This window comes from Lutzomyia longipalpis, chromosome 2 (assembly GCF_024334085.1).
Source record: "Lutzomyia longipalpis isolate SR_M1_2022 chromosome 2, ASM2433408v1".
Lineage (NCBI taxonomy): Eukaryota > Metazoa > Arthropoda > Insecta > Diptera > Psychodidae > Lutzomyia > Lutzomyia longipalpis.
Window position 1 is genome coordinate 13,835,354 of NC_074708.1, and position 23,186 is coordinate 13,858,539.

At 39.7% G+C, this 23,186-nt stretch overlaps 6 protein-coding genes across 7 annotated transcripts in view; 2 read left to right on the forward strand and 4 right to left on the reverse strand.

The window, feature by feature from the left end:
- LOC129790795 (glutaredoxin domain-containing cysteine-rich protein CG31559-like) overlaps positions 1-23,186 on the reverse strand; it is a 383,040-nt gene that overhangs the window by 223,195 nt on the left and 136,659 nt on the right. The gene's annotated exons all lie outside the window — the stretch shown is intronic.
- On the reverse strand, positions 1,060-3,416 carry LOC129790792 (augmin complex subunit dgt6). The gene is made up of 4 exons (XM_055828518.1): positions 3,124-3,416; positions 2,930-3,066; positions 2,600-2,869; positions 1,060-2,491 (listed from the first exon to the last, which is right to left on the reverse strand). Exons 1-4 carry the CDS (start codon positions 3,259-3,261, stop codon positions 1,153-1,155), a joined length of 1,884 nt encoding a protein of 627 aa, XP_055684493.1. The 5' UTR covers positions 3,262-3,416; the 3' UTR covers positions 1,060-1,152.
- Positions 3,442-7,060, forward strand: LOC129790788 (coiled-coil domain-containing protein 40). The gene is made up of 2 exons (XM_055828511.1): positions 3,442-5,144; positions 5,204-7,060. Exons 1-2 carry the CDS (start codon positions 3,515-3,517, stop codon positions 6,205-6,207), a joined length of 2,634 nt encoding a protein of 877 aa, XP_055684486.1. The 5' UTR covers positions 3,442-3,514; the 3' UTR covers positions 6,208-7,060.
- On the reverse strand, positions 6,215-9,169 carry LOC129790801 (mitochondrial basic amino acids transporter). The gene is made up of 3 exons (XM_055828535.1): positions 8,709-9,169; positions 8,094-8,561; positions 6,215-6,998 (listed from the first exon to the last, which is right to left on the reverse strand). The coding sequence occupies exons 1-3, from the start codon at positions 8,740-8,742 to the stop codon at positions 6,391-6,393; spliced, it is 1,110 nt and encodes a 369-aa protein (XP_055684510.1). The 5' UTR covers positions 8,743-9,169; the 3' UTR covers positions 6,215-6,390.
- LOC129790791 (neutral and basic amino acid transport protein rBAT-like) lies at positions 11,147-14,367 on the forward strand. The gene is made up of 4 exons (XM_055828517.1): positions 11,147-11,650; positions 11,719-11,858; positions 12,287-13,590; positions 14,012-14,367. The coding sequence occupies exons 1-4, from the start codon at positions 11,422-11,424 to the stop codon at positions 14,229-14,231; spliced, it is 1,893 nt and encodes a 630-aa protein (XP_055684492.1). The 5' UTR covers positions 11,147-11,421; the 3' UTR covers positions 14,232-14,367.
- LOC129790784 (protein expanded) overlaps positions 14,246-23,186 on the reverse strand; it is a 32,809-nt gene continuing 23,868 nt past the window's right edge. The window contains exons 5-7 of the mRNA XM_055828505.1: positions 20,130-20,209; positions 15,583-18,616; positions 14,246-15,464 (exon numbers count right to left, since the gene is read on the reverse strand). Coding sequence (XP_055684480.1) covers positions 14,959-15,464; positions 15,583-18,616; positions 20,130-20,209 — 3,620 coding nt within the window. The 3' untranslated portion in view covers positions 14,246-14,958. The remainder of the gene's footprint in view (positions 15,465-15,582; positions 18,617-20,129; positions 20,210-23,186) is intronic.

Consider the following 23,186-nt stretch of genomic DNA (forward strand, 5'->3'; position numbering starts at 1 on the left):
TTCGATTTGTTGAATGGGGAAGTGGATAAATGAGCGTACAAAGAAATGATTGGTCTCACTTGTGAGTGTCGTCACACTATAAAGTGCAGGAGAGACACTTGAAATCGAAATTGGAGGATGGAGGGAAAAAAATGAGAGCATTTACATAAATTTTCCCGTAAGTAGGTATTCTTTTGAGCACATATCATTAATAGGTCGTTAAACTATCACACCTGTGTTGATCTTTCTCAAATTTTCTGTGTCACAAATACTCAAAATTCTATGTTTAGTTTGGGTGGAAATCTCGTTTATGAGATCTCGTTTTGCGGAGGCTTTTTTTTTGACAAAATTTTGCAAAGAGAAGAAGATGAAAAAAAAACCCTGATTGTTGCGCATTTAGCAAGACATTTTTGCCTATCAAGAATCTCTGTACGCGGTTTTTTCTTCACAGAAGCGATAACCTCCAGGAAACGTAGTTTTGTGAGTATGTGCATAAATTATAAATTCAACACTTGTTACTTTTCTGAGAATATTACCATTTTTATGGTTTTTATGCTCCCTCAAAAAATTAGCAAGAAATTGTCTTTTATGAGATCTTTTGTCACATCAGAACGATTTTTGTGGAGGAGGTGCCTTTTTGAAGTTCTGCGGAGGAATTTAGAATTTTTGATGAAGAAAATAAGAAAAAAATCAATGTTAAAGGTGTTAGAAATTAATTGAAAAGTCTCAAAATTCTTATTTCTTTTTATTAAATGATCAAAGATGTTAAAAATTGATTGAAGAGTTTTTAAATAAATTTATTTTTTTTTTAATAAAACTCATGGTCAACAAATCTCTTAGAATTCTCAAGCTTCTCGGGTTAAAGTAGCTTAAACTAATTCTTATATCGTGTTTTGCCTTTTCCTCCTCTCATTTTACGATAAGAAATCTTCCCCCACTACTCCACCGTGAGATTGAGACAAAAACATTCCCACAGCTTTGATATTTTATTTTAATTGCGCGACTGATTCGTCATCTAATTGCACAGCAGAACAAAGACAAAAGGTGAATGGATAAACGTCTTGTCAACAATCATTCATGTTGTTTAATGTTTTAATATGATTTTTAATGATTTTTTTGAAATACAGAAATGTTGAAAAAATATTTATAATTTACAAAGAAAAAGAAATCAGACTAATCAATATCATTGAGAACACCATCGCTGACATTGAAGAGTGATTCATCTCCTGTGGCGGCTACTTTTGTTAGGAGTTCCCCAAAGGAATCACTATCTTTTCGTGCAGAATCCGTAGCAGAACTACCCTTGTGGGACGTGTGGGTGATGTCCTCTTCGGGGATTTCTTCGGAAATTGTAAATTTAGGCACATTCAGGAGGTTTTCAGCTGCAAAAGGGGAACTAAGTCGCCCCGAGGGAGAGCCTTCCGTCTTGATGGGCTGATTGAGAGCTGGAGTAAAGTTGAATTTGTATTTAAATGTCTCCTCGAAGGGCTTCTCATTGCCGACAATCATTGATGAGCTGCCAAGCGGTAGATGCCCATCAATGCTGAACTTTGATGTTTGAGCTGAAACATCGAGTCCCGGAGAGCTGGCCATGGAGAAATTGGCTGCTTCCTCAGTCCACTTGCCCGGAAGACCACCGAGACACGTATAGTTGGTGAATTTCTTGGGACGTGAGCGTTTTTGGGTTATTGTCATCACGCTAAGGGCTTCATTCTTGGTATTCCCATGCTTCTTTGCTGTTTTTATGGATGAGAGTGTGGTGGATCCTGTGGATTTGGTAGATCGTGCTGAATTGTACATTAATTTGTGAAGTTGATTCATCTGCCGGTGTAGGAGGGAATTTTCTGCATCATCGTGGAAGAAGAGACGCGTCTTGTTGTCACAATTGACCATCAATGTGGTGTCAAATTTGTAACTTGGTGTATTTGTTAGTTGATTCTTTGCTTCTGTAGCTCCACAAGGAAGATTTTCCGCATTTATGTTCATTCTCTGTGTCAAATCTTCGGAGATTTTATTAATTGCCACTGCAACAGCCTGCATTGTCTCAATATTCGAGTCAATGCTGGGTTTTCTCTTTGCCCATTCTTCCTCCAGCAAGGTAATGAGTTGCGGAAGAATGGCATTGCCCAAGTTTAGTACAAACTTTGCACTGATTTTGTCATTTATCATGAGATTTCCATTGCAGAGGCGTTCCTGAATGTCCGGGAATTGCTTGAGAAGTTCCTCCGAAGCTTCCTGGGTCTTCTGTATGAGATTATTTGTGATTAAAGGCTTCTCCAAGTTCTCTACCTTAGCCTTGTGCGCTTCCACAGATGAATTGTACTGCCTCATCACATCCACAAGTTGATTTAATTCTTCAAGCCTTTCTCGTGTCTTGGCAATTTCTTTAGCTTGATATTCCTCACTCAGCAAATCATCCTTGGACACACTTCTCTGACTAGCGAGAATTTGAAACTTCTCCTGGAAGCTCTGAAGGGCTGATGTGACTTTTAGCTGCTCCTTTGCGTTGAATCTGTAAAAGGAATTTACTTATTTGCTTCTTCCTACTTCTTCCGGAAATTTAGTTTTATTCAATCAATCCTCGGTTGTATAGTGGTCAGTATCACAGCCTGCTTATTACCTCATTTTCTCCGTAAAAAGGCCATCAAGGGCATCCTTTTGATTGGACACATGCTGGAGCATCCGATTTCCCAGAGAAATGCTCATCGTGTTGAGTAGCTCAAGATTGTTGCTCTTCTTCAATTCTTCAGTCGTTATAAATCTTATTAGTTTATCCATGATTTTGAGGAACTTCAATCCACCCGGAAAGAGCATCATATACGTGGAGATGTCTTCCATCCCGAGATGGAACTGCTCATTGATGTCCTGCAGGTACTTCAAGCAAGAAGTCCTACAAAGAATTCTCCCATAAAAATCATCTCTAAATCACCATATTTTCAAAAATTCTCACCTGAATGTCTTTTCAGCTTCACGATCATTGTACAGTGGCCAGTAGAATCTCTTCCGGAACTCCTCGGGATTGTGAATTGTAAACAAAAAATGAATGACATGCGGAAGGGCAGCAACATTTGGCTTCAGGAAGAGATCCTGCAAAGAAAATCATTCAATTCTCTGTTCAAGAGTACTTTAGAGGATTCCCTGTACCTTCTGGAAGACTTTCTCAAACTCCTTTGTGGGTTTGTGGGCCTGTGTGAGGGCATAGAGACCAAAGTAGACGCAGTTTGACAATCTCTGTTCCTCCTCCAGTCGCAAATCTTTTGCATTTAAACCTCCTTGAGCCATGGCAGGTGTATTTCAAGTTGTTTAGGAGGGTCCCCAGTAAATGGTTTTCCTTTCAACACACAATAAATAGTGGAAAATTCGCGGGAAATTGAGAAAAACAGTAAAATTGTTGGAGTAAAAACAAACGGGTTATTTGAAATTCAACTTAACGCATGCGCGCACTGACGTTTCGTCTTTCGTTAAGTTTTTGGTCGACAAAGTAGATTTGAAAAAATATTATCGATCAAACAAACGGTCAGTTTTGTGCACAAAAATGGAAAATTTAGTGGAAAAAATTGAAAATGCCCCAGAAGAGGGATGTCTGCAGGCTATTCTTCCAGAGGATCATCCTTTGCTCGAACGCTTCCAGCAGAACCTGAAAAATCACCTCCTGAGGATTCAAGAGCAGCTCCAAAATGAAATTTCTGTCTTGGATCATTCGCTAAAGGTAAAAAGTGAGGAGCGCCAGGAAGTTGGTGCAGCACTGTATGATCTTCAGCAGCAAATTGGTCAGCAACGACAGGCACTTGAGGAGTATGAGGTGAAAATTCAGGATGTGAGTGAGAAGAGACAGGAAGTCGCAGCAAAATGCCAGACACTGCGACGGGAGTGTCAGGAAAAGGAGGGAGAACTTCGGGAGGCTAAGACGATTCATGCCCAGCGTCTCATGGAATTAGACAATCTCACTGTGCTGGAGAATAATATGTCCAAATGGGCAAAGGAGGCAAAGGATGAGGTCACAGTGGCCAAGAGAGTTGCCAGCAAGGACACACGAGATCGTCAGGCAAAGATGGAGGAGGGTCAAAAGATGGAATTGTTCCTGTATCACCTGGACACGGATGTGCGAAAGCGGGAGAATGAGCTCAATACAATAAATGAGCAAATCCGAGAGCAGGAGATAACGATTGAGATGCTGAATAAGAGTCTCGTGGATTCCAATGCTGATCTTGAGATTCTGCAGCAAGAACAAAAGAGGATGACGCAGACATGGGGCGAAGTGATTGTGGCCATTCAACAGAGGGACAAAGTTCTGTCCATGGTGCAGAATGATCTGAATCTCGAGTACAGGAGGCAGAAAGAAGTGCGAGGATTCATCGAGGCCACCAATAAAGCCATCCAGAAGCAAATTGTTCACAATCACAAGCTCAGTGTTTTCCGGAATCGTCTCCAGGGCGATGTGAAAGCTCTGGAAAAGCAGCTTATCCGTGAGGATAAGGACTACGAAAGATTGTATGAGAAGATCTCAGAGAAATCGTCAATTTTGGATCAAACTGAGACGGATTTGAAGCAAGCAAAAATTGAAGGGATCCTCCTGGAGAGTCAACTAAAGGGTGTGAGTGCAAAGATTGAGAAACAGGCCACGCGGAAGGTTGAGCTGGAGGAGAAGATCCTGGAATTGCTTCAGAATCAGATAACAGCTGACAAAGTGGGTCAGTACCGTGCAAGGGATTTACGTGAGATTCAAGAAAAACGTCGCAATGCAGAGATTATGCTCTCAAACACCGAGAATCAGCTGTCAATCCTCCTCCTGGATTTGGAGAAGTACCGTGGAATTGTTGGGAATCACCATCAAGTTTTGGAGAAGCTACAGCGGAAGGAGAAGGAGATGAAAATGGAGGCAAATAAGCAGGAAGATGAGATGAAAGATGTCTTGAATTCTATTGAATCTCGCCAGCGACGATTGGATGTGCTGACAAAGCAGTTGAATGAGAAAATTTCTGCTTCCGGAGGACGTGAAGGGAATCCCGATGAATTGAAGTTGCTCAATTTGCAGGGGGAGATTGAGGATCTCGATGGGGAATTGAAGAAAGTTCAGAATTTCTGGCTGAGACTCCAGGGGCACGTGATGAATCTCACCGAGAAGCGTTCCCAGCAAACTAATGAGATTTTTCTGGCCAGAAAACGTGAGGATTGAAATGAGTTCGTTGGGTGATGAAGAATAATTTTTCATTTTTTTTTACAGAATTCCTAATCATTGATCAAAAATGCCGAAAGGTGGAGAGAGAACTGCAGCGTTTGGTGGAGGAAGATCGCATGAGTGACCGTGAGATTGGCAAACTTCATTCGCGTCTTGAGCTTCTCAGTGGACGCCTGTTTGAGGAGCAGAAAGATCACGATCAGCAGGAAGAAGAATGTTTTCTCAATCATCAAGCACACACGGCTAAGCTGAAGGAAGCCGAGTTGTCCATCCTGCAGCTGGAGAGGGAAATTGAGGAGTTGGAGGGGGAGATTGAGGAGACAAAGGATCTCGTGATTGAGAAGCATCGAGAAGCACTGGCGTGGGAGACAAAGTACCGCCTTGCCGTGGAGACGAAGAAGAGTAGCGACATGGAGGCATCGGCGGAGAGTGAAACAGGCCATATGAGAGCGGAAATCCATCGAATGGAAGTACGTTATGCCCAGCTACGGAAGGCACAGGAGAAGCTAATGCAGGACATGGACAACTGCATCAATCATCGTGAGAACATTTTCAATCAGGCATCGGTTAAGGAGAAACTCCACGGGGGAAAGGCCAAAGTTAAGTCAACGGTGCAGCAGAAATTGTCCGAGATGCATATAAAGATGAAGCAGGTGAATGGGGAGATAAGTGTCATGGAGAGGAGCTTGTGTGGGAATCAGCAGCAACAGGAGCATCTTGAGCAGGAGATTGCAAAGAAATGCCAAGAATTGGAGGCAGAACAGCACCAAAATGCGCTGATTGAGCAGGAAATTGGTGAAGGGATGCTGCTGAAGCATGATAATCTCGAAACAATTGTCCGGAAGCAGCATCGGGCACGTCGTTTTAAAGCTCTAGCCACGGGAAGGGTGCCCCCAAAGTGTCGCCCAGAAGGTGTAATTGAGCAGAGCATGAAGAAGCAGCGAGAAGTGCAGGAACATCTCACCAATCTCATGGAGAATCTCCTCACTGACTTCCCCCATCATAAATTCCCGCTCACAAAGATCATCCAGACGCTTAAAAATAACTAAAACTGAATATCTCTTCACATTTTTCTTCTTTATTTGCTATACAATCAGTCTTTAGCACCCACTCACACATCTTGCAGAGAGTTCGAAGCACAGGAAATTCGTTTTTGTTTTACAAGAAAGCATCACCTAAATCACCCTCTTCATCCCAAAATTTTAGAGTTAAATTACATTTAAGGCACAACATTAGTCAGTAAGACTGGATGACAAACAAGTACCAGTGTCCCAGAGGTAGTAGCCACCGTTGTGCTCCTCGAAGGTGTCATTGATGAGCTCAGTGATTTCATCGTCACAGATGGCTTCCTGGAAGGCAGCAAGGACAACGAAATTCCGTATAGTTCGATTCCTGTGACGTGTTTCGTGATGATGCAGCGGATCGTGACGTCTAATGAAGATCTGCGGGGCATAGCTGACAATTGGGAGAACCTCCGTTGGTGGTGTGATTTGCAGCTGCAGACTTCCTCCCTGTGTCTCCTGCCGCCGGGAAAAGTTGAGTATCGACGAGACGACAAGGAAGCAAGCGGCATTCATGGGAAATGCCCGGATGAGTGTTGATGCCAAACCACGCGTCAGGAAGCTTATTCCCTCAGCTCTGTAGCTCTTCACCACGCAATCAGCAATGCCCTTGTAGAGCTTCTCATCTGCCTGAATGCGGGACTTGACGACATCCAATGGGAAGGTACAAATCCACGAGAAAGTTCCCGCCAAACCGCCGGCCATTAAGGTGTGGAAGGCACTCGGATTGGGAGTCTTCCTCGTCATCAACTCATAGGAGACGAAGTAAGAGGAGAAACCTGTAGTGAGAGAAATGTTGGTGAGTTAAAACAAATAAATTCCATTAAAAATTGAGAAAAAATCTTTCTTTTAGCCGCCATTTTGATAATTTTTCAAAGTTCTAGTTTGTCGTTTTTGATAAATTAAAAGAAGTTTTTCTCAGCTCCTACTAAACGGATTTTGATCAAATCTGTTGCAAATTAAAGAGAAAGTATCAGCGGAGATTATTAGATATAAGAATATTTTAATTTTGATATAGAAAAAGAGATAAAGATGATTTTTACAGGAAAAAGAAAATGAGTTTTTTTCAATCATTTCTAATAAAAAAATTCTTAAGAAGAATTTTTCTTTTTCTATTCTGACGGTTTCATCTCTTTATCAGAAAATTATATTTTCTTGGTCAAAAGAATGTTCGAGAAGTACACAAGAACACCCCATCCATTTGATTAAATGAATATTATACGCAATTTTGATATTAAAAATCTTTCTTATTAGTAAGAAAAACGCTCCATTTTGATCAGGAGAATGTTCTATTTAGTCAATAAAATAAAAATTTGATATGAAAAATGTTTTTTAGACTCGAAAATGCTCTATTTGGTCAGACTAACACAAAATTTTATTTTTTATGATCTTTTTAGATTACTTTTTATTTTAAACCAATTTCTATCTAATCATTTATCAAAGGGAAATTCAATTTTTTGTCTAAAAAAATCTTTTTTGCTTGATTCTGGCTTTAATATAATCTCAAGAAAATTTTTATCTAAAGAAATTCATTTCATTGAAATTAAATAATTAAAATATTCTGAGAATCACCAAAAAACTATATATCCGAAAAAGGATTTAAGCCAATTATAGGATAGTTTTCTTGGAATACATCGAAATAATTACAAAATTTCATTATTTGCAGCACAGCAGGTATACTGTAGTGTAAAATAAAAATTAAGATCTTGTGCATTCAGGTAATTTTAAATGCCTTCATAGCAGCTGAGTTTGCTGAACTCTTTAAGAGCATTATAATGAGGAATTAATTTACCTGTCTGCCCTGAGAGTTTCAAAATTGTAAAAATTAATTTTGGAAAATTTTCCGTTCAGTAAAATTTGAAAATTTAGCCTACCTGGCAAATCTCTCGCTGCTGTAATGCCCAATCCTCTGTAGACTCCCCGAAGTCCCTCATGACGCCAAATGTGGAGGAGACAATCAAGGGGACCCTTGAATTTGACCCTACCACCGGGGGAGGCTTCAGTTTGCAGCTGAAGCCGTGTCTTGATGAGCTCCATTGGGGAACAGACGATACTCTGTGCCAATCCAGCTGCTGAGCCCGCCATAAAGTGGGAAATGAGTGAATTGGGATTCTCTGTGCGTCGCTGAACATTCCCATAGACCCCAAAGACGATGGCATTGACAAAGGCAACACCCGCCATGGGGCTTGCCATGCCACGGTAGAGTCCACGCACGGAATCTCGCGCTACGATGGTACGGAGGCAGTGGAAGGTACCACGGTACTGGGGATTCCGGTAGTCCTGAGTCTGTAGGTTCACTTTGACCGTATCAAAGGGATGCCCAACGAGTACTCCAGCACATCCTGTGTATCACGTGTGGTGGAATGTGATTAATTTATACGAATACATACGCATAATACCCTTGATCTCAGTCATGGGATAATTGTGGCGCGAAAAAAAAAAGTTCGGGCGATAGCACAGAGAGAAATTTTCATGGCCTCGAGACTTACCCCCTAAGCATCCTGCAACGAAATCCAATGCCATGGTCTTTCACGATTTTTTTTATCACACCTCTGTTATCACTTTATTCGTATTTCTTTGATTCTTTTTCCTTTTGAGATTTACACTCTCAGATTTTCTTGAACACCACACAGCACAACGTAATGGCCTTTGAACTATCCACAGGATGATTTTATTGCATGTGCGTGAATAAATTAAATTTTTCTGCGTTTTTAGATCACTTATCGCTTTATTAGTTGAGGAATATTGTCGCAAAACTCTCGTCAATAGTCACAGGTCACACAGATTAGTCCCACAAAGCATGACGTTTTATTAATTTATTTAAAAAAAATCTCTCTCTTAAAATTTATGATTTAACAAATATAATAGAAAATTTTCTTCACAAGTGCCCGAAGAGAGAGCAAAGAGAGTTTGTCCAACCCCCGAAGCAGTTTCTTGCCAACTGAGGAGTTGCTTTCGAATTTAGCTTTGAAATTTTCCCCGACAATCAATTTTGCGTCTCGGAGGCACATTTTTTTCTCCTTTTGGGTTATCACTAGAGAAGCATTTTTTTCTCAGTGTGAATAGGTTAAAGTATGATACAGGACAGTCAGTGTGGTTCATTATTTGGTATAGGCGACCGTCGCAAAAATTATAAATTAAATGTTATCTCCTATTTTTTTTTATTCCTTTTCACTTCACATGAACGCAACATATACATAAGAACCCTCATAAGAATCATCAATGATCATTGAGCTGAGTGGAAAATACAATTTTTTTTCGACCTCTTCCTAAAAATGAATATTAAATGGAAATGTTTAATTGGAGGAATCACGTCTTGTGATAACGTTTTACATTCGGAAATTTCGGGTGTGATCAGCGCGCGCGGGAATCATGACCATTTGGGGCATTTGGGGTACATGCGGAGGAAATGAAAATACATCGTGATGCGCGACTGTGTTTGCGTCTACTATAGAGGTCAAAAGTGTTGATGAAATTTAAAGAAAAGATTTTCCATTCATTCAAAACATAATTTTTTATATTATTTTCAAATTCCCTCCCTAAACCGCTGACAAACCCACTTTTTTTTATTCAACATATTTCTGCGGTTTTTTTTTAAACATATTATGCTTTTACTTAAATATGTTTTTTTTGCATAAAATTCTTTTCTTATTAAAAGCGGAAAAATAGCTCAAAAATATTTTAAAATACATTTTCTGGTTTATCACAAAAATCCTGTGGTTTGAGAGGAATTCCAAAAAATGCTTCTTCCGTTTTGGAAGAGAAGAAAAAAAAAAGAATTTTCGTGCATAAAGAAATTAAGAAATAGCATAAAGTTTAGTCATTGAATGGAAAAGGATTTGGTTAGTTATCCTATGATGTTGCTCTTGGTTGCTCTCGGTGCCCTTATCTCACATAATTTTAAAAGATAATTCTTCTTCAATACAAATTAATTCTGTTCTTTGGATTTTTAGCAGCTTTATCTTCTCCAAAGCATTGTATTCTCTATATATTTTTTTAATTTAAAAAATTTGTAATAAAATCTATCACAATCTGTTGAATAAATAGGTGTAATGAAAAGCAAGGAAAATGCTATGCAAAATATTAAAGAAACGAGGTAAATTGGAGCGAAGTAATTTTTAATTTAATCAAAAGTCTTCATGGTTTTGTTGTGCAAAATCTTCTGAAAATTAAACAAATAAATACAGAATAAATTGGAATTAATCTAATTTCTTAAGAGTGATTTGTACATGTTCTCCTTTTTCCTGAGCTTCAATTTTTCTTTGTTGATACGTATCAAAAGGAGATCTAAATGATTTTGAATATAAAAGAATTATTCTGATAAACTGTTAAAAATAAATTTATTTTAAATACTTTTATTTAATTTTTAAACCATATTTTTGGCCTAATTGGCCTAATTTAAGTCTCCAATAAATCTGAATTTAATTTTCCCAAAATAGTGATAACTAGAGATCCACAAAAATAAACATGTTAAGAACTTTTTCACTTCATCTGATTAAAATTAAACTCTATGTACAAAATTAATTTTAAATATTGCGCTAAAAATATTTATAAGTCGTGTGATTAAATTGTATTTTATTTCTCTTATCAGCTGAGAGATCAAAAGTTATCTCATGATTAGCTGCCGTCTTAATGGAAAGCACATGCAAATTGATTTTTTTCCTCCGCAATCTGATTAGTGATTTGTTTTAAATAAATACTAAATTAATCTGTTGAGCTCTCTACGTGCGAGTCAGCGATTCTTTAATACGTGATCCGTTGGATGACTGTTGGGGAATATCATGAAGAATATTATTCAATTTTAAAGAAAATTGCAATGATACGCAACTAAACGAATGAGATTTTGAATTTATAGCTTGCTTGTGGCTGTTTAGCGAACTTTTATGATTCGAATTTCCCATGCCAATTTTCCAAGAGCTTGCGCAGTTTGTTGCGGGAAAATCGGAAAATTCACGTGCTAGCCGATAAATGCGTCGCAACGCTTCGTTCTACGACCTATGAATGATATTTTTGGGCATCTGTCAGTGTTGAGAAAAAATTCTCTTTTTGCTATTTGTGTTGAAAAGAAGTCGAGCAAATATTGAGAGACCCTGAGCATTGTATTTTCTGCTAATTGGTTCAATTGATTCGCATCTTCAAGTTGTGATTCCTTCAATTGAGACCAAGTGAAGTTTTATTTTGTGCACAAGAACACGTTGTGAGATGAATAATTTGGGTATTTCGACGGATCCTGCTCTCCTTGGGGTAGATTTGCCCTCATCACTCACGACCTCACCGTCTGTGTCAACCTTCATGCCCGAAGAGGATGCATCCATATGTCCACTCCTCCCAACAACACCCAGCCCACCGCCAATGGATTTTATACATCCCCTCACGCCAAGTACGGGGATTGATGAAGGAAATAATGAAGATCTCGGTGGTGAGTTTCAAGGTGAGTTTGTCTTGATTTTTTAAAACATTTTCTTAGCTTTTTAATTAAATTCTCTTTTTTCCATGAAGGTGATGATGCTCAAGCAGATTCAAGCTCTTCAGGAAGTAGCTCAGGCATTGGGATTCAAGTCACTGCCAATGGACCAGGATCTCTCTTCAATAAGCACGCATATCAGCATTTGGGCAGCAAAAATGGAGACATTACGCAAGTAAGTCTAATGCTAATACATACGCATATAAAATCAATTTTATCAGACCTTTGATCAAAATTTGATGAGAAATGGAAATGTTTTAGAATTGAATTTTGTAGGAAAGATTTTCTTTGTAAGATTTTTTTTAAATGACTCCGCGAACAAGATTTTCAAAATTTTGATTAAAAAATCATAATTTCATAGCAAAGACACATTTTATTTTAACCAAAAATAGTCAGGACACATGTTGTGCTATAAAAATTCTGATATTTTGACTAAATATCTAATGAAATTAAAATAAAAAGGATTTAAAGTACAAATCAAAAGGACGTGTTAGTTAAGGATCTTTTTCAATATTTTCAAGACCTAATAAACTAATCTAGACAATTACCCAAAGAATATTTCTATAAAAGATAATTAATTAATTAATTAAATTTTAATTTTAGGACAATGGTGTTACCCAAACAGGAGTCTTTAGCATCCCCATGACAAAGGATACACCGTCTTTTGTGAACTGGAACTGGCCTCTCATCCGCAAATGTACCTTCTTCCTCTTCATGTCCGGTCTCTTTGCAATGTGTGCCATTGTTGTTGCCATGATGTTCAAATTACCCAAATCCTGCAATCCCGAAGTACCCTGGTACAAGGGAGCTGTCTTCTATGAGATCTTCCCGGCGAGTTTTCAGGATTCCAATGGGGACGGTTTGGGTGATTTAAAGGGCTTGGCGAGTCGCATTGATTACCTGGAGAGTTTGGGCGTTGGAGCTGTACGGTTGAATTCAATATTCCCCGCCAAGCACTATCCGGATCACTTCCAGAATGTCACAACTCTCCTGGACATTGATGAAATTCTGGGAACTCCGAGGGATTTAACGTATTTGGCGCGTATACTGCAAAGAAGGAATATTTCATTGATCCTGGACCTTCCCATTTATCCTCTTGTTAAGCATCTCGCTGTAATTCGTGAGAATTTCACGGAAGCAACAAACTCAACTGACACGGAAGATGAGGAAGTGTTCCAGGATAGTGACACTTCGGAAGATCCTGTACTTACAGCTATGCGATTTTGGCTCTCAATGGGTGTGGATGGATTCTATGTGAAAGGACTCGAGAACTACGCAGGTGATCCGTATTTAATTGAGAATCTTCAAGAGTGGAAATTCGCTTTGGGCTCTGATCGGATTCTCATGGTTAGTAAACTCGTCTTTGACTCTGTGGATGATGACACGGCGGAGAAGGTGAGGCATTGCGTGGATTTGGTGGATGTTTTCGTGGATGTCTCCAATGGGACAAAAGTCATTGCTGAGAAGGTTCAATCAATCCTCAATTCTCGCTTCCTGGCACCTGGTTTTGGTCCATGGATTCACTGGAGTTTGGGTGGTGTAACCGAGAGAAGATTGGCCCAAGGAACAAGCTCAAATATTTCTCTAGCAGCCACACTCATGCAGCTCATGCTTCCGGGAACTCCGAGCATTTTCTACGGAGACGAAGTTGCTCTGCAGGAAGTTTATGATCCTCTCGGGGAGCACGAAGAGTCCAAGCATCTGCATCATCTCTCAACAATGGTTTGGGATTCGGAAATTCAGTTCACGGTGAAAGAGCATTTGCCTTGGCTACCTCGGGGAGCCTTTGTGGCTTTCCATCATTTTGAACATGTGGCAGGGATGATAAGACTTCGTGGAATTTCTCCTTCCATCTACCAGAATGCCGTCATAAAGGAACATCAATCGGTTCTCAATACTGCTGTGAGGTAATTATTTTAAAGGATATTTTTGAAGAATAATCAAAGTATTAGAAATAATTTTAAAGAATCTATTCGAAGGATTCGGTATTATATAAAATGTTTAAAATATTTTAGAAGAATCTTCAAAACATTCGGAATATTTAAAGTATTCGGAATATATTTGAAGAATATTCAAGGGATTCGAAATATTTAAAGAATATTCAAAGTACTCAGAATATTTAAGAAGAATATTTTCACTATAGAGAATATTTATGAAGAATATTTCCGAAAATCAAATTATTTTAAAGAATATTTCGTATAAAACATAATTTTGACCCTACCTGTATCAATTTCTAATCCATTTTTTTTAAGAATTTAAAGAGACAAATTAAAGAAAGATTCTTTTTAAAAACACATTAAATTTCTTTTTCTATAAACTCCATTTCAGATACAGCAAAAATGATATCTTAATCCTCGAAAGATGGTACCCCAGACGAAATACCTTCACATCAATCTCAAATTTTGGAAGTAAATCCCTCGTCCTTGACCTCTCGGGGATGTTCTATGCGGGAGAAATAATGCTGGGATCTCTCAAGGGGGAAAAGGTCTTCTTCAGCAGTATCCAAGTGAAGCCAATGGAGACGATTATTGTAAAGCTGGACAAGTAAGAAGCAAAAGTTTTCATGAAAATTGAAAATTTTTATTACTCTAGCATCAGTAATAATAATCTTAAATGTATAAAAAAATACAAAGATTTTCTGTCTAACAATGAAAATATTACAAAATAAAATTGAGAATCCTAAATGTTTAATTACACATTACACATAGAAAAAAAAACTTAAGAGATTTTGTAGTACAGAAATGTCTCTAAATTAATAATTTTTATTAATTATGTTATAATTTTCTCTTTTTAAAAGTGAAAAGTCATATAAGTTACACCCTAGAGGTATTGTTTTACCTGAATATTATCATTTTCTTTTAACAACAAATATTACAATCTACTATTTACTGGATTTCTTTCTTCTTCATTTTTTTTTAGTTCTCCATGCAGTTTGTTTGTCTCTCAATTAGAAAATTACATTTTATTCTACTTTTTTTTTTGCTTTCTTATACTCTATCTATTCTTTCTTTTCTCCTTCTTTTTTAATTTAAGGATTTTTCTTTTATTAGTTTTTTTTTCCTTTAAGGGGCTAATTCTCTTGGAACAGATTTTTTCCATTGATTTACTTTTTTTCTTCACGAGAATGTTGCGAAATTTTTACTAGAGATTTTTTTATTCTTTTAGTATTTTTTTTTAAATTTAAGCTCACAAATTTCCTTAAACGAAACAGTCGGTGGGTGAAATGTTCCCCTAAAAAAATGATGATTTTCCCTTTTTTTTTTAAACACAAAAGATTACGTGCTGGGTTGGGAATTGAAGCTTTTATGCTTGATGGGCGTCGGTGTGGGATCCATCACGTAGTTATTGCCCTCCGTGGGTTTTGTCTGACACTGACACGGCAACGGGGGGAGCTTGTCGCTGGGATGGCGATGACTTACGGTGGATTTGCGTGGCTTGGCCAGCTGAACGGTGCTCAGACCCGAAACGGGGTACTTGCCCTTAATGGCTGTGTGACTAGCGATAGTGGGACTCAGGACACCGCTCTGCATCTGACCACTACCCGATCGTGGGTGACGCGGCATCACGAACGCCTTGGTCTGCTTCAGCAATGATCGATCGTTGCACAGGGCAGAGATTAGGGGCAAATCCATATTTTTGCTCTTCTCACGCATTGTGAGGATGTCAATTGTGGGTGGAGATGTGCTACATTCCGCCTTTGTGGTTCCATTCATCTGTGCCTGTTGACCTGACTTGACTGCGGAAGATGGAACTGCGACAGATTTGCTTGTTGTGCCAGATACTGCGTGGACGTAAAAAATATTTTTTAATTTTTATTCTTTCACAAAAAAGATTTTTAAGATTTTTTATTAACCGAATTTGTAATCTTCCGAATGCAAAAGAAAAGTAGAAGAAATTACCTGGAAGATTTTCCGTTGGCGTCGGAATGGGTGGCTTGAGCTTCCTCTTGGCATCCACCGGTGGTGGAGGTGGTAGACGCCTCGCCTTGGGCTGTGCATCGATGGAATTGAGAATATTGTCATCAGAACGCGATCTGGAGAAGATGGAATTGGTGCTGATGGGTCTTGGGCGCAGCGGAAGTGGTGGTGGTGGCTCATACGAGGAGCACAAGCTGGCCACTGATGGGGAATAGAGTGGTGAATAGGCACCAGGGAGTTGGACGTACGAGTCGGAGAGATTCTGCGTTGAGGCGTAGCGTGAGTGGGTGGAGAGTGGCACAGCCATTGGCAAGTAGGGCGTAGAACGGTAGATTGTGTGACCTTTGCAGGTGTCCCAGGAACTTGTGGATGGTGCCGCGTGGTAGGCTAAATACGGCGGTGGCGGTGGACTCTGTGCCATTGCCGCTAGGATTGACCCCTGCTTCGCATCCAGGTATTCTTGCTGACTCACTGCTGGGTCCTGAATGGGGTAGATCACGTAGTCCACGTCACTGTAGAGCTGCTGCTGGTACAGCTCAATTTGCGATCGTGCCAATTGCGATGAGTACACCGTGGCGAGCTGTGGTGGAGGGGGTGGAGGTGGTTGACGAGGAGTCTGTGGGGGTGGTGGAAGGTACTGCCGGGGTTTTATCACCGGCAACAGAACGCAGGTGCGTGGAGATGTGTTTGTGGCTTCCAAATAGGGTGTATGAGGTGGTGGAATGGCAGACATGCTCTTGTGGGGTGTATGCAGGCTATACGGCACAATGGGAATGCCAATTGTCGTCGGAGCATTCAGGGTTGATGTTGTGGGGGTAACAGCGGGCGTTGATGGTTGAATTGTGGGTGCTGCAAAGCTCGGTTTCTCCCCCACGACACTCGTATGCGCCTTGAGGATATTTATGTGTGGCCGTGTGGTGATAAATCTCGCTGCTGCCTCTTCGGGGATCACTGAACTCAGGGAAGTTGCTGCGGGAAGGGGTGCACTCGGTGGAGGAGCTCTTGGGGTTGGTTGCTGTGGATACGGTGGTGGATCCCGTAGGGGAATCACAGGTACTTCCTCACGTACAGCCGGTCCACACAAACCCGTCGTTTCATGGCGTGAATTGTAGGGAGGTGGTGATCTCCGTGCGGGTACAATGTTTGCCAAAGAACTCCTTCCAGTGCTATTGATTCGTTTTGGTGGTGCCGGTGGATTTGCCATTATATCCAATTCGAATTCCTCCTCAGTCGGTGCTGTATCCTGATGCCCTTGAATGTAGCTATCACCCTCCAGCGGTAGTGGTAGTGTCACGTAGTCACAATCAGAATCCAACGTATTGCTCACAGTCTTCCTATTTGGGTACGTACCCCTCCCAACGATGAGGTCAGTCAATTCTTCAGCACTCAGGAGGGCATGCTTATTGTCCGTGGGATCACTTCCATCACCCCTAAAGGAACCCGAAGCACTCACATTGGAGTCAGAACGTACACGGAAGTCCGTTGTGGCGTCACTATTGAGCCTGTGCCGAAAGTCATCTCCATCCACTGAATCGAGATTTGCGATACTCTCATTAGGCTGGAAACTTCCATAGTGGGAGGATTCGTGACTCTCAGATTCGGCCATTTCACTGCTATTCATCGTGTACACACCGCTGGTTTCCGTTGGTGGGGCCGTGTGTGCGAGTGTGTAGACTCCGAGGGAGGATCCTTCTTCTTCCTCTTCGTCGTGATTGAGGCACGTTGAGGTGACTTCACTCAGCACAGAATTCTGTGCGGTGTGACTGAAGCCAAGTTCGAGACTTGAGCAGGTGCTATGGCGTCTTGTATTGGTTTGTGGTGGACTCGGAAGGGTTGTGGTATCAGTGGCTACAACAACAGTACTACACGTTGAGGAGCACTGTGAGCTGATGTTGTGCTGCGATCCCGGTGAGTCTGTGTCATTGGAAGTACGATCTGCTGGTGCGGAATTGCGTTCTTGCGGTTCAGCTGATTCACCACCACTACTTGTTGATCGCACACTCAGTGCCGCCAGGGTGTCTTCCAAGCCCTTCAGGGAGACCTGCCCAACGGAAGATGCCTGCCGACTGACACTGGGTCGATCGAGAAGATGTGCCAGGGCTAAGCTCTCCGTACTGGGGGCTGCAATGGGTACAGCTGGAGGGGAATTGATCATAATCTCCAGCTCATCCTCCGAATGGACACGATCACTTATAATGCCGGACGTTGTATTGCTACTCGTACTACTAATCACCGATATACGTTGATCATTCTTGTTCTTGTTGTAGGGCAGCGATCGTGAGTACATGTAGCACGTGTGGATGCAGCTACTCTCCTCCTCTTCGCGCTTTATTGCCTCCGTCAATCGTGGGGCGATCTTCATGGAGAACTGATGGGTTTCCCGACAAAGAGCCAGGAGCATCTTATTCTTCTCATCACTACTCGCATACAGGGTGATCTTGTTGTCCCCCGAGCGAATTTCAAATTTCTTCCGTTCAAAGCTGAGCTTACTTATTGTGGGCCAGAGGAATGTGGTTGATGTACTGGCATCCCCGAGAATTTTAATTCCCTTCGCATATACCGCCAGCCACACAGATCCTGGACTTGTGTCACCCTTTGTGCTCTTCATGCGGAACATGTGGGCATTTATGGCTTCGTGGAGGGCACAAGCTTCACGTATGTAGTGCGTCTCGGCGTCTGCACGTGACATGGCACGGTACTCACGATGGCAGGAGTTAAGCGCCGATGCACCCCATGAGGAATGCATTGAAGATGGTATGTAGTCTTCGAGGCGAAAGTAGTCGGTTGATTGCTCCTCCGGAGAATCCCCATGATCCGCCTGGAGGGCTAAACCACCAAGCAGGAGGAGACTCTGTTCCGAACACTCACGTGGCACATCACGGGACACTGCGTTGGCTTTCAGCTGAAGGTAGTAGTAATGGCGGGAGGTCTCATCTCGTAGCATTAGCGGACTCTCGATGTAGAACTGCACACGAAAATGCAGCTCCAGGAGAGGGCGACCATTTGCGTCGAGGCCCTGTGGAAGAAGAAAAAATTCTTTTTAGCTAAAAATGTTCTTTTTTGTGAAATATTTCCCAAAAATTTTAAATCAGAACTCTATCCATTAAAGTGAATAAATTTTATAATTGTTCCGAATAAATTTTCTAAATACCGAATATTTGAACACATTTCATTCACAGATAATTTTCCCTTGAACCGTATTTATTAGTTGGTGTTCCACTTCGTGGCCAACACCAAGTATTGTAATCGTCGGAAAAACCGACCACCTCAGATCGGGTTCAAACTTGGTATGAGCACGTTTTAGACATCCCACATTACGAAAATGGTGGTGGAAAATTTTTGATCCGGCCGGCCTGCCGGCCGGCCTGCCGGCCTTCCGGCCGGCCTACCGGTGGTCCAAACTTTGTCTTATATCTTGAGAACGGTAACAGATAGAGACTTCGGGTTTGAACTTTTCTATAGAAATATGGGTGTAAAATTTCATTTTTTTGCATTTTCAAAATCCAAGATGGCCGCCATCCGCCATTTTGAACTACCATCAACCACTTCCCTTACAGCTAGAGGTCTGAAATTTTAGTATGTTGTAGAGCTCAGTGAGACGTTTTCATCGATAAATCATACTTGAAAATCGGTCAAGCGGTTTAGCAAATATGGCGGCCTAAAGCAAAAAGTGTTTTTTCAATATAACTCGAAAACGGCTTGACCGATTTTGATCATCTTGGTATCAAATGAAAGGTTTTAAGAAGCCCTACAACTGTCTAAAACATTTCAAGTTCTAAAAATGACCACAAGAGGCGCTTAAATCAAAAACAAAAATTGCCTAACTTTAAGGGGCAATATCTCCGAATCCCCATTATCGATTTCTTTTAAATTTTGATATGTTGTAGCAGGACTAATAATCTTGTACCAGTCCAAAAATGAAGAAATTCTATGTCGCCGTTTAGAAGATATAGCCATTTGAAAAATTCTTGAATTTGAAAAGTTCTAAGAGCCATATCTCCTGAACGGCTTGTCCGATTTTGCTCATCTTAGTATCAAATTAAAGGTTTTGCAAAACTCTACAACTTTCTAGGACATCAGAAACCTCTACAACCATTCCTTCGAGACAAAAAATGCCAAAAACTGTTTTGGTGAAACAAAAATCCGCCATTTTGTGTTCTAGAGGTCACCTTGAAATGTATCGAAATATATGTCAGATTATAGTTTATTTCAAGACCTTTCCAAAACTAGTCAAGAAATTTCTGTAGGTCTTATAGAACCAGAGATATAACCATTTTTATCCATCAAATTGCCGAATTTTACAAAAAAAAAATCAACTTTGCCTACTAATTCTGCTTACAAATCGCACTACATCGCATAAACAAACTTCTAGACGTTGTGGGACACCAACTCTTATAACTGGACGCGTTATGATTGACTTTCGTGATCTAATTTTCTTGATAAAATCTCATATAAAAAATGAACAGAATTAAAGCAAATTAGATGATTTCAAAAATTATTATGATGAGTGAAGAAAAAATTGATCTTACATGCGTGTGAGATGAACGCCAACTCTTGGGGCCGTACTTGGACAATTTGCTCTCGGGATCGGCAAAGAGATACTCGCCATCTGAAGAAGATAAAAAAAAAGAAAAGAAAATAAACACCACATGCTGAAATAATTTATTCTGATTTTAATAAATACACCACACACTAACAATTTCAAATATTTCCACGGAAAGTCAGCACGGCGCTATATAATTTGCACCAATTAAGAAAATATTTTGTAGTGTCGTTTGTCTTTCTTCTGTACACTTCTTCATTTTTTTTCGCGCGCTCATCTTAAAGGCTTCCTCCAGTGCCATTAATTGCAAACAACAGTGTGTGTGTGTGTCGGAATGAAGAAAACGAGTCATCTCCGGAGAATTTGCAATAAATTGCGAATTCCAATGTGATAATCACCTAAAGAAACATGATGGATTTTTGAGTTCATCGCGATGGGTCCACAATACACGCGGAATTTTCTTTCACTCTCCTAACTCGCTAAAGAAGTATGATTTTCTTCTTGATATTTCTGTTGCCAAGGTGATAAGAGAATTTAAGCTAAAGAGAAGGTTCTTTAAATAACTTTTTGAATATTCCTAATTGGAATTTTTATTGTGATTTAGTTTTTCTTAAGAAATGATTTACAGTGGGATCCCGCAGTAGTAATTCTTTTATTTTTTCAGTGATTCTTTGTAAGAAGATATATTTGGTTATCGATTTACAAAAGATTAAAAAAGACATGATTTTTATCAAGATTAATCACAGCTTAGATGCTAAGAATGTTGTAATGCATATCAAGACACTCCAACAATTATTTGTTTAATTTTAATGTTTGTTTAAAGTTTTCAATTTAACTTGATAAATAAGACTTTTCCGCTAGCCTAGAAACCAGGAAAATCTAACAGAAAAATAATGTTGGAAAACTCATAATTTTAAACGACTTAGTTGTTTCAGAAAAATTTTACAGTTCACTCAAATTAAAGAATTGAACAAAGTTCTACTTCGAGGCATTACTGTATTATTTTTTTTTTTTTGAATAAAACAAATAAAATTCTAATAAAGAAGCAAAGCCTAATTAATTTATTAACACTATATGTAATGTAGGTATATTTTTCTGCAATTTTGTAAAGTCAATACACCTATTATTTTTCTGAGAAAATCAGAAGAAATTAAAAATATTAGAAGGTTTGGTTAGCCAGTCATAAAGCAGATCAATCAAGAAAATTTTGAAAATAGCAACCAGAATTTCTTTTTGAGACCAAATTTCGGATTAAAAGGAGCACCTAAAAAATATATATCAATTTTTGTAATCAAACATGAAGGTTTAAATTTTCCAAGGAAAGAAAACCCAATTTCCCGCAACATTTAATAATTTTGCTTTTAGAAGAGCCAAAGAGTGCTAAAAAGAATTCCTTTAGCACATTAAAAATTCCTTTTTGGCAAAAATAAATTAAAAAAAAAGGATATTGATGATGGGGCTGTTGGAGAGCGCTTGCACATCAATAGAATGATCTACGGGCTGTGTCAAAAAAAATTTGTTGGTCGTTCCGTGTTGCATTCTGGCAATTGGAGACGACAAATTTAAAATTTATTGCAATCGATGAAAAATGGGCAAAAGATACATCTCTTTGGGGTTAAAGCCGGGGAAGTGTGGAGGCAAATGGGAAAAAAGTCGTTTGGAATGTGGTCTCGCGTTTGGTGGACGTCTCACTGGTTGCTTTTTTGTTGTTGTTGGTCTTCCTTCCATCTTCAACCTTCTTCTTCGTCTCATTGTGCTCGCGCAGATCACAACAATAATCATAAATTGTTTTGTGAATGTGAAGTTTGTGGCCACGCCGTTGGCAATGGGGGAGAGTCCGCTGGAGAGCACACACAAGATCCACGGAGAAGGTGTCAAAAGGTTAAGATTGTAAATAGGTTTTGGACGACTGGGTGCCTCCTCATCTCCATATGATGTCATTTCATCAAGCTCGCATCTCTCTTGATTCTTTCGTTTTTTTTTTACCTTCTTAATTCAACATTAAAGCCTTCCCCAATATAATACTTATAAAATCTGGAAGAAAGAGCCCAAAACTCGCGTGAGTTCAACACTCTTTCTTTTTTTTCGTGGACGCCAAGAGATGGATTCGCTCCAAAAAGATGGAATGCTATTCCGTTCGAAGAGAAGAAGTTTCATGCACTCCGCCAGTTGTAATTACTTCTTGTGAAGTATATAAGATGAAGTACACAAAAAAAATCATCAATTAATTCTTACGGGGTATATAGGTAGGTAGGTACGTTATATAGGCAAACAATGCTTCTGCCACAATATACCTACATATTTCTTTCTTAGGTATGTTCATATACACATTTTCTGCGCGCATGGAAGGAAAAGAAACGCGACAAACGAACGAGTTTTCAGCACAAACGAAAATATCGTGAGGTTTTTATTACTTTTAAAAAGACCCCAACACCTCGATGACAATGAATGAATTTCTGGAATGCAGCACATCTGTAGCAGAAAATAAAATTAAAACCTACATTGCAATCTGAGCGAATACAGAGGGTCACCGTGGCATGGGACCACCACACATTTACACAGAACATCGTCAGGAGGTTCACCATGGAATGGCGCGCGATACTCGCAGAAGGATGATTTTTGGGCTGGATATAAGACTAAAAGGGCACAAGAGGAGAAAACCCCAAAGTCGCCAGCATGCGAATGCTGAATTGAAAACCCAGAGAGAGAGCGAGAACTCGCTGGGCGCAATGAACATACCCATGGTGAGTTGAAGACGAAAAGAATCAACACAGAGATCCAATACCAATTCGAAAAGGTCACATTCCGATGCTCTTTTTTTTTTACCCACAGAGAGTTGTACTTTTTATAACTTTACATTTTTTTTCTTGTGCCTTTTGCCTTGTTTTCGTTATTTCTCTCCCAAAATGTTTTTTTTTTCTTCGACTCTCTGTAGCATCTTAAGAAGTATCTTGAAATGTTTTTTTTAGGAGGAAATTCAGGGAGAAATTGTTTAATTTATAATTTGAAAATCACAGCTAATAAAAAAACTTTTTGAATGAAA

Bases quoted from the DNA above. Each gene is read 5' to 3' on its own strand.
- LOC129790792 (XM_055828518.1), bottom strand. From the start codon at position 3,261: ATGGCTCAAGGAGGTTTAAATGCAAAAGATTTGCGACTGGAGGAGGAA. The intron at 3,067-3,123 runs GTACAGGGAATC...TTTTCTTTGCAG, and splicing joins TTGAGAAAGTCTTCCAGAAG to GATCTCTTCCTGAAGCCAAA. The intron at 2,492-2,599 runs GTAATAAGCAGG...TTCCTTTTACAG, and splicing joins CTTTTTACGGAGAAAATGAG to ATTCAACGCAAAGGAGCAGC.
- LOC129790788 (XM_055828511.1), top strand. From the start codon at position 3,515: ATGGAAAATTTAGTGGAAAAAATTGAAAATGCCCCAGAAGAGGGATGT. The intron at 5,145-5,203 runs GTGAGGATTGAA...TTTTTTTTACAG, and splicing joins GATTTTTCTGGCCAGAAAAC to AATTCCTAATCATTGATCAA.
- LOC129790801 (XM_055828535.1), bottom strand. From the start codon at position 8,742: ATGGCATTGGATTTCGTTGCAGGATGCTTAGGGG. The intron at 8,562-8,708 runs GTAAGTCTCGAG...CGTGATACACAG, and splicing joins CGTTGCAGGATGCTTAGGGG to GATGTGCTGGAGTACTCGTT. The intron at 6,999-8,093 runs GTAGGCTAAATT...CTCTCACTACAG, and splicing joins AGCAGCGAGAGATTTGCCAG to GTTTCTCCTCTTACTTCGTC.
- LOC129790791 (XM_055828517.1), top strand. From the start codon at position 11,422: ATGAATAATTTGGGTATTTCGACGGATCCTGCTCTCCTTGGGGTAGAT. The intron at 11,651-11,718 runs GTGAGTTTGTCT...TTTTCCATGAAG, and splicing joins TCTCGGTGGTGAGTTTCAAG to GTGATGATGCTCAAGCAGAT. The intron at 13,591-14,011 runs GTAATTATTTTA...ACTCCATTTCAG, and splicing joins GTTCTCAATACTGCTGTGAG to ATACAGCAAAAATGATATCT.